Raw genomic sequence first — 12,670 nt, 5'->3', positions numbered from 1 at the left:
ATGCGTTGCTGGAGGAAGCAGGTGTATGAGAGATGTCAGGTCATGGAGCTGGAGGGAGCATGCGTGTGAGAGACGTTGGGGTGCGGGGCCAGAGGGAGCAGGCATGAGAGAGACATTGGGCACAGGGCTGTAGGAAGCAGGCATGTGAGAGATGTCGGGACACGGGGCTGGAGGGATCAGGTGTGTGAGACATGTCGAGGTGTGGGGCTGGAGGAAGCAGGGGCATGAGAAATGTCAGGGCTCAGAGCTGAGAGAGCAGGCACATGTGAGATGTCACAGCACATATTTGGAGGGAGCAGGCATGTGAGACACATCGGGGCGCGGGGCCGGAGGGAGCAGGCGTGTGAGAGACGTGGGGGCATGGGGCAGGAGGGAGCAGGTGCATGCAAGAGACCTTGGGGCATGGGGCAGGAGGAACTGGTATGTGAGAGATGTCAGGGCACGGAGCTGGAGGGAGTAAGTGCATGAGAGATGTCGGGGATTGGGGCCAGAGGGAACAGATGTGTAAGAGAGGTTGGCTTCCAGTGCCAGAGAGTTGGCGCCCGTGAGAGACGTCGAGGCTTGGGGCTGGAGGGTGCAGGCATGTGAGAGACATCAGAGCACGGGGCTGGAGGCAGCAGGCGTGTAAAAAACCTTGGGGGAAGGAGCCGGAGGCAGCATGTACGTGAGAGACTTCGGGGCCGGAGGGAGCAGGCATGTGAGAGACATCGGACGTGGGACTGGAGGGAGTAGGCACATGAGAAATGTCGGGGCATGGGGCTGGAGGGAGCAGGCATGAGAGAGACATTGGGCACAGGGTTGGTGGAAGCCAGCATGTGAGAGACGTCGGGGATCTGGACTGGAGGGAGAAGGCATGTGAGAGATGTTGGGGCGTGGGGCCGGAGGGATCAAGTGTGTGAGAGATGTCGGGGTGTGGAGCTGTAGGAAGCAAGCACGTGAGAGACTTCTCACCCAGATCCGGAGCAGCAGGTTCGTGAGAGACATCAGGGCCTGGGGCCAAAGGGAGCAGGTGCATGTGAAATGTCACGGCACGGGGCTGGAGGGAGCAAGCGCATGAGAGACATCAGTGTGTGGAGCTGGAAGTATCAGGTGTGTGAGGGATGACGAGATGTGGAGCTGGAGGGAGCAGGTGCACGAGAGATGTCAGGACTCGGGACTGGAGGGAGCCGGCAAGTGTGAGATGTCATGGCGTGGATTTGGAGGGAGCAGGCACTTGAGGAACCTCAGGTCATGGAGCTGGAGGGGACAGGCATGTGAGAGACTTTGGGGCATGGGGCTGGAGGAAGCAGGCATGTGAGAGACGTCAAACTGTGGGGCCGGAGGGAACAGGTGTGTGTGAGAGCCATCAGGTCGCCGGGCTGGAGGGAGCAGGCATGTGAGACACATCAGGGCACGGGGCCAGAGGGAGCAGGCCTGTGATAGACGTTGGGGCGTGCGTCAGGAGGGAGCAGGTGCATGCAAGAGACCTCGGGGCGCAGAACAGGAGGAACAGGCATGTGAGAGTTGTCAAGGCGTGGAGCTGGAGGAAGTAGGTGTGTGCAAGAGACCTCGGGTGCAGGGCCAGTGGGAGCTGGCATATGAGAGACATTGGGGCACGGAGTTGGAGAGAGTTGGCGTGTGTGAGAGATGTCAGTGCAAGGAGCCAGAGGGAGCCGGTGCATTAGAAATGTCGGGATGCGGAGCTGGAGGGAGCAGGCTGTAACGATGCTGCCTTTTGTGGGACACTTCTAAGAGTATCAGTTCAGGACAAATTGCTTAGAGCAGGGCAGTTACAGCCCAAGGCTGGGGTTTCTCCACTTCTAAGGCACACCAAACCAGCCAGACAGAGAGGACTTTGGTTTTACCCCACTGGTTAACCATAAGTCATACAAGCAATTCCCTTAGACACTCCAGTTTCCCAGTATCACCACCAGTGCAACTTGTTATGGGGACAAATGGTTATGAAAACCAATACCCCAGTAAAAGAAAAAAGGCTCTCCTGATCCCAAAGGACCAAGCCCCAGACCCAGGTCAATACACAAATCAGATCTTACCCACAAATCATGCTGTTGCCAGTCCTTTAGGATCTAAAATCTAAAGGTTTATTCATAAAAGGAAAAAGATAAAGATGAGAACTAGAATTGGTTAAATGGAATCAATTACATACAGTAATGGCAAAGTCCTTGGTTCAGGCTTGTAGCAGTTATGGAATAAACTGCAGGTTCAAATCAAGTCTCTGGAGAACATCCACAGCTGGGATGGGTTATTCAGTCCTTTGTTCAGAGCTTCAGTTTGTAGGAAGGTTCCTCTGGAAGTAAGAAGCAGGATTGAAGACAAAATGGAGGGGTTTCCAGGGCCTTTTATATTCTCTGCCCTGTGAAAGGACACCCCTTTGTTCTTACTGTGGAAAATCACAGAAGCAGATAGAGGTTGGAGTCACATGGGCAAGTCACATGTCCAAGCATGACTGAGTTTGCAGGCCGAGGCCATTGTTTACATGTTAGTTTGAACATTCCCAGGAAAGCTCAGATGTTGATTGGAGTCTCCCAAAGTTCATTGTCAGTTAAGTGGTTTTTGATTGGGCACTTACTGAGAATAGGCCTTTCTCAAGAAGCTGACCAAATGCTTCACTGAGGCTACTTAGAATCAAAACACATTGAGATACAACATAAGAACATAAGACTGGGTCAGACCAAAGGCCCATCCAGCCCAGTATCCTGTCTACTGACAGTGGCCAAAGCCAGGTCCCCCAGAGGGAGTGAAGCTAACAGGTAATGATCAAGTGATCTCTCTCCTGCCATCCATCTCCACCCTCTGACAAACAGAGGCTAGGGACACCATTCCTTACCCATCCTGGCTAATAGCCATTAATGGACTTAACCTCCATGAATTTATCCAGTTCTCTTTTAAACCGTGTTATAGTCCTAGCCTTCACAACCTCCTCAGGCAAGAAGTTCCACAGATTGACTGTGCGCTGAGTGAAGAAGAACTTTTTTTTATTTGTTTTAAATCTGCTGCCCATTAATTTCATTTGGTGGCCCCTAGTTCTTATATTATGGGAACAAGTAAATCACTTTTCCTTATTCACTTTCTCCACACGACTCATGATTTTATATACCTCTATCATATCCCCCCTTAGTCTCCTATTTTCCAGGCTGAAAAGTCCTAGCCTCTTTAATCTCTCCTCATATGGGTCCTGTTCCAAACCCCTAATCATTTTAGTTGCCCTTCTCTGAACCCTTTCTAATGCCAGTATATCTTTTTTGAGATGAGGGGACCACATCTGTACACTGTATTCAAGATGTGGGCGTACGATGGATTTATATAAGGGCAATAAGATATTCTCTGTCTTATTCTCTATCCCTTTTTTAATGATTTCTAACATCCCGTCTGCTTTTTTGACTGCCGCTGCACACTGCGTGGACGTCTTCAAAGAACTATCCATGATGACTCCCAAGATCTTTCTCCTGATTAGTTGTAGCTAAATTAGCCTCCATCATATTGTATGTATAGTTGGGGTTATTTTTCCCAGTGTGCATTATTTTACATTTATACACAATAAATTTCATTTGCCATTTTGTTGCCCAATCACTTAGTTTTATGAGATCTTTTTGAAGTTCTTCACAGTCTTCTTTGGTCTTACTTATCTTAAGCAGTTTAGTATCATTTGCAAACTTTGCCACCTCACTGTTTACTCCTTTCTCCAGATCATTTATGAATATGTTGAATAGGACAGTTCGTTGGACTGACCCTTGGGGAACACCACTAGTTACCCCTCTCTGTTCTGAAAATTTACCATTTATTCCTACCCTTTGTTCCCTGTCTTTTAACCAGTTCTCAGTCCATGAAAGGATCTTCCCTCTTATCCCATGACAACTTAATTTACGTAAGAGCCTTTGGTGAGGGACCTTGTCAAAGGCTTTCTGGAAATCTAAGTACTTTATTGTCTTTAAGTGCTCCTTTTGTATCTCCATCGTCCAGGGGCCCCACTGGTTGTTTAGCAGGCTTCCTGCTTCTGATGTACTTAAAAAACATTTTGTTATTACCTTTTGAGTTTTTGGATAGCTGTTCTTCAAACTCTTTTTTGGCTTTTCTTATTACATTTTTACATTTAATTCAGCAGTGTTTATGCTCCTTTCTGGTTACCTCACTAGGATTCCACTTCCACTTTCTAAAATACTTCCACTTTCTAAAAGATGCCTTTTTATCTCTCACTGCTTCTTTTACATGGTTGTTAAGCCACGTGGCTCTTTTTTAGTTCTTTTACTGTGTTTTTTAATTTGGGGTATATATTGAAGTTGAGCCTCTATTATAGTGTCTTTGAAGTGTCCATGCAGCTTGCAGGGATTTCACTCTAATCACTGTATCTTTTAATTTCTGTTTAACTAACCTCCTCATTTTTGCATAGTTCCCCTTTCTGAAATTAAATGCCAGTGTTGGTTTCTTCCCACCACAGGAATGTTAAATGTTATTATATTATGGTCACTATTTCCAAGCGGTCTTGTTATGGTTACCTCTTGGACCAGATCCTGCACTTCACTCAGGGCTTGATCGAGAGTAGCCTCTCCCCTTGTGGGTTCCTGTACCAGCTGCTCAAAGAAGCAGACATTTAAAGTATCGAGAAATTTTGTCTCTGCATTTCGTTCTGAGGTGACATGTACCCAGTCAATATGGGGATAATTGAAATCCCCCACTATTATTGAGTTCTTTATTTTGATAGCCTCTCTAATCTCCCTTAGCATTTCATCATCACTATCACTGTCCTGGTCAGGTGGTCGATAATAGTTCCCTACTGTTATATTCTTATTAGATCATGGAATTACTATCCATAGAGATTCTATGGAACAAGTGGATTCATTTAAGATTTTTATTTCATTTGTGTTGGTCCTGCTTTGAGCAGGGGATTGGACTAGATGACCTACTGAGGTTTCTTCCAACCCTAATCTTCTATGATTCTACATAGCCAATATTCATAACTTCAACTACAAAATGATACACACCTACAAGCTTTGGCCCCGCTGGGAAAAGAAGCATCCAGGGGGTGTATGGAACTGTTGGCTGCTGAGAAGATGGGGTTCATCAGCTGCAAAAAGAAACTGCTGGACTTAAGCTCCAAGTCAAAAAAGCAATGGAAGAACAGCAGAAATTGTATCATCTTACAAGTCCAGTTTATAACAATGTTGGTTTGTTGTATTACTCTGAACAGTTGTCTGTGCTTAACCAGTTTTGCTATGTTTTACAGCTATCCTCAATCATAGAGATGCTAGAAAGTGCTTTCTATGGCTTAGACCTTCTAAAGTTACACTCAGTCACAACAAAATTGGTGGACCGAGTGGAGAAACTAGAGGAGGTAAGATGAGATCCATTTCTTTTTCTTTGGGTTGTTTTGTTAGAGACAACATCATGCAAAATGAAATGGCACCTAATGGTTTGGCATCTGGAGCCAAATCATGGTGTTCCATTCCTTGTGGGAGAACTGGTAATTAGCCACCATTTCATTTAACTTTGTGGCCACTGTCATCATGACCTATGACTGGACACTTGGAGAAAAGAGATCAAGGGGTAACATTTTCAGAAGTGACTTAAATATTCAAAGATCTTTAGGCACCTAAAAATGCAGATAGGTGCCTAGGAAATTTTGGAAATCCTACTTGATGCCTAGCTGCATCTTTAGATGCCAAAAGGTCTTTGAACATGTGGTCTGTAGCTGCCTAAGTTCCACTGTCTTTCACTGAGGCTTAGATTCCTAAATGCCTAAGTCACTTTTGAAAATGGGACTTAGGTTCCTAAATCATTTAGGTGCTTTTGAAAATTTTACCTGACCAGTGTTGTCAATTTTCACAAGTCTTGAGATATTTCATACTCTTCTTAAAGCCCCAGTTCCTGGAGTCATGTGATTTTTGTGAGGATCTCAGCTTTCAATTCAAAGAAGAGTAAGACCTCGTGGTTATGAAGAAAAGCTTGGAAATGTGACCTGAGTGGGTAACCTAAAGTTTTAAAGATTAAACAATAAGAACTTCAAATGTTTTATTTTCGAAGAGCTTCATGATTTCTTGGGGCTTGACTCGTGGTTTTAGAATACTGGGGATTGGCCATGCTGAGCCTGTTTGTAGTAATCCATATGTGTGGCGGAAGCTCACATTTTAGCCAGACACAAACATGTATGACATCTTGCAACTTAGTCAAGGCAGGTCAATGAGAAGGGTCTCTCAGAAGAGGATGCGGGGTGGGAGGGCGATGCTGCATTTATGAACCCTGTGACTCATGTCCTGTATGTAGTGTTTAATGTTTAGTCCAGCAAAAAAAGAGTTAATTATCTAAACTGGAGCCAGTGTGAGCTGCTGCTAGGGTTGCCAGGCGTCCGGTTTTCAACCAGAACGCCTGGTCGAAAAGGGACCCTGGCGGCTCTGGATGGCATGGCTGACCAGGCTGTTAAAAGTCTGTTTGGCAGCGTAGCAGGCTCCCTGCCTGCCCTAGCTCTGCATGACTCCCAGAAGCGGCCACCAGTTCCTTGCGGCTCCTAGGTGCATGGGCTGCCAGGGAGACTGCACACGCTCTCACCGCCCTGAGTGCTGGCTCCACAGCTCCCATTGGTTGGGAACCACAACAAATGGGAGCTGCAGGGGTAGCACCTGCGGGCACAAGCACAGTATGTAGAACCTCCCTGGCCATGCATGTGCCTAGGGGCTGTAGGGACCTGGCAGCTGCTTTCTGGGAGCAGTGGTAAGCGCCGCCGGGACCCCGCACCCGCACCCCAATTCCCTGCCCCAGCCTGGAGTCCCTTCTCACACCCAAACTCCCTCTTGGAGCCTGCACCCTGCACACCCACAACACCCTGCCCCAGCCCTGAGCCCCCTCCTGCACCCCAAACCTCTCATCCCCGACCCCCCCCGGAGCACTCACCCCCCTCCCGCACCACAACCCACTGCCCCAGCCTGGTGAAAGTGAGTGAGGGTGGGGGAGAGTGAGTGACGGAGGGAGGGGGGATGGAGCAAGCAGGTGCGGGGCCTCAGAGAAGGGGCGTGGCCTTGGGAGAGGGGCAGGTCAGGGGGAGGGGCAGGGGTGTTCAGTTTTGTGCGATTAGAAGGTTGGCAACCCTAGCTGCTGCCTCCATCTTGACTCGAAGTGCCTGAGAAATGGATGACACAGTGCTCCCTTTAGCAGTGAATACTGTCTTGGGTTTAATCAAACTGGAGCTGTGCTAATGAGCCGTGTGCTCATGTTCAAGCTGGTTGTAATGGGGCATCTCTGTCCCCATCTTCTGATGCCTAGAAACCTCTCAGACTCTCCAGTGCATGGCACCGCCATCTTGTTTATTGATATTCTGGCTGGAGAATTTGGTTGGTCCTATTGCTAGGAACATGTGGTGAGGATTTTACCTTGAACCAAGTCTAACCAAGTTCCTAGAAAGTGTTTTATTTTTATTTCTTTTGTAACTGTTTCTGACTTTAATGCCTTACACTTGTACTCACTTAAAACCCATCTCTTTGTAGTTAAATACCATGTTTTATTATTTAATTAAAACTAAGACAGTGTTGTGTTTGAACTGAACTGTTTGGGTAACTCCAGTTAAGGTAACATGTTGCATATTGACCCCTTACAGAAAAGGGCTGGAAAGAGCAGAACACATGTTTCTGGGGAAAATCCGGGTCTGGGAGTGTGTTGGGGTTACTCTGCAAGTGGTAATCAAGGCTGGTGGAAGCCGGTGTGATTAGCAGGCTGCAGGTATACGCAGACACTCGTTGTGGGGTGGGGACCTGCACGCTGGTAGCTGTTTGTGAGTGGCCCTGGTTGGAAGCTACAGCAGCAAAGCATTGTAAGGCACCCCAAGTTGCAGGGCAGGCAGTGGTACAACACCTCACTGGTCTGGACTGCACACTGGAATGTGACACTGTGTCACTGATTTTACCTTCATTGGGAAGCCAACCTGCAAGTCCGTGGACGTCTGCTGCCCCTCAACAGAGGTATGATACTGGTATCAGAATGGGACACTGGTGCTGAAAGAAGAGGCAACAATACATTCCTGTTGTGTATTGGGCATTGGCCTCTTTTTGTACCCTCCCTGTTGCTGTTTATTATAATTGTTTTCTGGTAATGCCTAGGATGGATCTAGAGATGCAAAAGCGAGTGGAGAGTGCACAATATAAAAGAATGGACGGGAATAAAAAGGCCAGGCTCTCAGCCCCAGTTCCTGCATTCCTCTCCCACCCCAGTGTAGAGGCGGGGGAGTGGTATGTGTGAGGGATGGGGTGGAGCTGTCAGCAGCTCTCAGCTAGTGTACAGTCCTTGAAGTTAGAGCAGCCCTAGGCTGTGTCAGGGCCAAGGCAGCATGAGAATCACCATGACCAGGAGAATAAACTTACAGACCCACACAGCTTTGTGGGAAGGAGAGCAGGCAGTGACCTATGGATAAGGTTGCGAGTCAGTCACGGAGGTCATGAATACCATGACTTCTGCAGTTGCAGCGGCTGGTGTGGCTGGCCCCAGGGGCCACTGGAACAGAGCAGCAGCAGCACCTCAGGGCCCCTCAGCTAAGATTTAGTCTGGGGTATTTATAGTAAAAGTCATGGACAGGTCAGGGACCATGAATTTTTGTTTATTGCCCATGACCTGTCTGTGACGGGTTTGGTCACAGAGATCCCCTTGGGACTGTTACCTGACATGGTGCAATTACCTCTGAGCCTATTTTCCCTGCCAGCTTGGGACATCCAGAACCCTGCCTTGTTGAGCCAGACACACTAGCCTTCTGCAACACGGACCCAGGATCCGGGCCACGCCCCCAAAACTGCAGGATTTTAAGTGAAAACAGCTCTTCATATCTTTCTATCAATGGTATAGAGGGTGGACAAATTATGAGTTTACCCTGTATAAGCTTTATATAGAGTAAAACGGATTTATTTGGGGTTTGGATCCCATTGGGAACTGGGTGTCTGGGTGCTGGAGGCAGGTAACCTGCTAAGCTGTTTTCAGTTGAGTCTGCAGTTTTGGGGGCGTGGCCCGGACCCTGGGACTGCATTGCAGCAGGCTAGCATGTCTGGCTCAACAAGGCAGGGTTCTGGAACTCCCAAACTGGCAGGGAAAACAGGCTCAGAGGTAATTCCAGCATGTTAGATGACAGTCCCAAGGGGGTCTCTGTGCCCAAACCTGTCACAGTGGTATAGTCGAACACGATCTGTGCACAGTTGATTGCTTTGAGGCACTGGTAGTGATTTTAAGTGAGTTTTAAGTGTTGTGGTCAGAGAATAGACAAAATGGTTACTGGTTTGTTATTTTCTGTTTGCTTATTTCGGGTAAGGAAAATAGAGGCAAGAAAATCAGCAAAATGAGTGAGAGTGAGACTCACAAGAAGATAGAACGCCACAGGTTGCAGATTGCTGAGAAGGAAAATGAACATAAAAGACAGATGGAATTAAGAAAAATGGAGATTAATGCACAATTGGTCCAGGGAAAAAGCTGCTCACGAAAGAGCCATGGAAGCCCAAAGGTTAGTACAGCAAGCTGCTAAGGAGGAGAAGGAAAGAGAGAGGCAGCAAGCCCTGGAGCTAAGAAACAAAGAAATTGAGGCCCAGAGAGAAGCCCAAATTGAGACCCAGAAGCATGAACTGGCTGTAATGGAGTGGAAGAGACAAAACCCTTCAGCAGCTGGCTCCACTTCCCCCAGAATTCATAAATGGGAGAGGTTATGTCCACCATATGATGAATCCAGTGATATTGCAGAGTATTTCATCACCTTTGAGAGACTGTGCACTCTCCTGAGGTTCAAAAGATAACTACTTTGGTTGCAAAATTGACTGGGAGAGCTCTGGACATATTCAATAAGATGCCTATTGCTGATGCTTCAAACTATGGTATATTTAAGAAATTGGTTTTGAAACAGTTTCAGATTACACCTGAAACCTACAGGGTTAAATTCAGGACCCTTAAGAGGGGAACTGGATTGAGTAATGTGGCCTATGTAAATGAAATGAGAGATTTGTTAGACAAGTGGGTGAGGGGAAAAGGCATTACAAGTTTGGAAGAAATGTGTGATTTAGTTACTCAGGAACAGTTCCTGAATATGTGCAGGGATGATATATGCCCATCTTTAAAAAAGGGAAGAAGGAGGATCCTGGGAACTACAGGCCAGTCAGCCTCACCTCAGTCCCTGGAAAAATAATGGAGAAGGTCCTCAAGGAATCAATTCTGAAGCACTTAGAGGAGAGGAAAGTGATCAGGAACAGTCAGCCTGGATTCACCAAGGGCAAGTCATGCCTGACTAATCTACTTGCCTTCTATGACGAGATAACTGGTTCTGTGGATGAAGGGAAAGCAGTGGACATGTTGTTCCTTGACTTTAGCAAAGCTTTTGACACGGTCTCCCACAGTATTCTTTCCAGCAAGTTACAGAAGTATGGGCTGGATGAATGGACTATAAGGTGGATAGAAAGCTGGCTAGATTGTCGGGCTCAATGGGTAGTGATCAATGGCTCCATGTCTAGTTGGCAGCCAGTATCAAGTGGAGTGCCCCAAGGGTGGGTCCTGGGGCCGGTTTTGTTCAATATCTTCATAAATGATCTGGAGGATGGTGTGGACTGCACCCTCAGCAAGTTTGCAGATGACACTAAACTGGGAGGAGAGGTAGATACGCTGGAGGGTAGGGATAGAATACAGAGGGACCTAGAGAAATTGGAGGATTGGGCCAAAAGAAATCTGATGAGGTTCAACAAGGACAAGTGCAGAGTCCTGCACTTAGGACTGAAGAATCCAATGCACCGCTACAGACTAGGGACTGAATGGGTCGGCAGCAGTTCTGCAGAAAAGGACCTAGGGGTTACAGTGGACGAGAAGCTGGATATGAGTCAACAGTGTGCCCTTGTTGCCAAGAAGGCCAATGGCATTTTGGGATGTATAAGTAGGGGCATTGCCAGCAGATCGAGGGACGTGATCATTCCCCTCTATTCGACACTGGTGAGGCCTCATCTGGAGTACTGTGTCCGGTTTTGGGCCCCACACTCCAAGAAGGATGTGGAAAAATTGGAAAGAGTCTAGCGGAGGGCAACAAGAATGATTAGGGGACTGGAACACATGAGTTATGAGGAGAGGCTGAGGGAACTAGGATTGTTTAGTCTGCGGAAGAGAAGAATGAGGGGGGATTTGATAGCTGCTTTCAGCTACCTGAAAGGGGGTCCCAAAGGGGATGGCTCTAGACTGTTCTCAGTGGTAGCAGATGACAGAACAAGGAGTAATGGTCTCAAGTTGCAGTGGGGGAGATTTAGGTTGGATATTAGGAAAAGCTTTTTCACTAGGAGGGTGGTGAAACACTGGAATGCGTTACCTAGGGAGATGGTGGAATCTCCTTCCTTAGAAGTTTTTAAGGTCAGGCTTGACAGAGCCCTGGCTGGGATGATTTAATTGGGGATTGGTCCTGCTTTGAGCAGGGGTTGGAGTAGATGACCTCCTGAGGTCCCTTCCAACCCTGATATTCTATGATGTAAAACAGTATTTGTGGGACAAAAAGGTGAATGCAGTGAGTGGATTAGCTGGGTTTGCATACTCTTCCGAGCAGTCACAAGCTGCAATTAAACACAAACCACTGGCCGTGAGGGACAGGGTTGGGGGAAAGCAGATTCACCATTTTACCCCTGGGAAAAAGGAGGCTGGGAGTTCACCTCCCCATTCCTCTGTTTCTTGTCCCCCATCTCCTGTACAAGGAGAGGAGCCCAGAAGGTGCTCTCATTGTAAGTCCACCGAGCACCTGAGGAATAAATGTCCTTGGCTGAGTGGGAACAGACACCAGGTAACACATGAAGCTGCTGCTTCTTAGAGCACAGGGGTATCCCAGGCTACTCCCTCTTTCCACACAGGGTTTGTAAAGGTTGCTTCGACACAACCAAGCAGTGAGCATATGCATGCTGTTCAGCTTAATGGGAAAGCACTCCAAGGTGGGAGGGATACTGGTGCAGAGATTTCTGTGGTCAGGAGGGACCTGGATCTATGAGAAGGATTTGTTACCAGGAAAAATGGCAGAATTAGAATTGGTTTGAGGTTACAAAGTCCTTGCATCGCTAGCTAAGGTACACATGGACACTGGTGATTTGCAGGCTGAACTGACTGTCACAGCAGTGGCACACAATTTTGCACCATTTCTACTGATGTGGCAGAATCTGTCCCAGGGTTTGTTAGCAGCAAGAAGGAATCTTGTGCTGAAAGCCCCAGAGGGGAGGGTGATGTCACAGGGGCTGCTGGGGAAAAGGGAGAGTGTCTCTTTATTTCCTCTGGAGCAGGGGAAGATGGGCCATTGGGGGCAGGGATGGTCAAGACCAGTTCCTGTAGCCCTAGGGTTTAAGACAGGTCCCTGTGGGATTGGGTGGATAGAGCCAGCTCCTGTCGCATGATCATCTCCCTGACTGCTGCTGACAGCTGCTGACTTCCAGGATCAATGGGTAGTGATCAACGGCTCGATGTCTAGTTGGCCGGCGGTATCAAGCGGAGTGCCCCAAGGGTTGGTCCTGGGGCCGGTTTTGTTCAACATCTTTATTAATGATCTGGATGATGGGATGAATTGCACTCTCAGCAAGTTTGCCAATGACACTAAGCTGCAGGGAGAGGTAGATACACTGGAGGGTAGGGATAGGGTCCAGAGTGATCTAGATAAATTGGAGGAATGGGCCAAAAGAAATCTGATAAGGTTCGGCAAGGACAAGTGCAGAGT

The 12,670-nt window shown here is 47.7% G+C and overlaps 2 protein-coding genes across 4 annotated transcripts in view; one reads left to right on the top strand and one right to left on the bottom strand.

Annotated features, from left to right (window-relative positions):
* OLFML2B (olfactomedin like 2B) overlaps window positions 1-12,670 on the top strand; it is a 97,408-nt gene that overhangs the window by 18,698 nt on the left and 66,040 nt on the right. For 2 of the 3 annotated variants that reach the window (XM_073356208.1, XM_073356209.1), the window contains exon 3: window positions 5,222-5,329. The exons of the other annotated variant lie outside the window; for it this stretch is intronic. In XM_073356208.1, coding sequence (XP_073212309.1) covers window positions 5,222-5,329 — 108 coding nt within the window. The remainder of the gene's footprint in view (window positions 1-5,221; window positions 5,330-12,670) is intronic. 3 annotated transcript variants of the gene reach the window in all.
* Window positions 1,892-12,670, bottom strand: part of ATF6 (activating transcription factor 6) — a 408,706-nt gene continuing 397,927 nt past the window's right edge. The window contains exon 16 of the mRNA XM_073356217.1: window positions 1,892-2,287. Within this exon, the coding sequence (XP_073212318.1) occupies window positions 2,259-2,287 (29 nt within the window). The 3' untranslated portion in view covers window positions 1,892-2,258. The remainder of the gene's footprint in view (window positions 2,288-12,670) is intronic.

The sequence above is a fragment of the Lepidochelys kempii genome, chromosome 8 (genome assembly GCF_965140265.1).
Source record: "Lepidochelys kempii isolate rLepKem1 chromosome 8, rLepKem1.hap2, whole genome shotgun sequence".
Classification (NCBI taxonomy): Eukaryota; Metazoa; Chordata; order Testudines; family Cheloniidae; genus Lepidochelys; species Lepidochelys kempii.
This window is presented reverse-complemented; position numbering and strand designations above follow the sequence as displayed.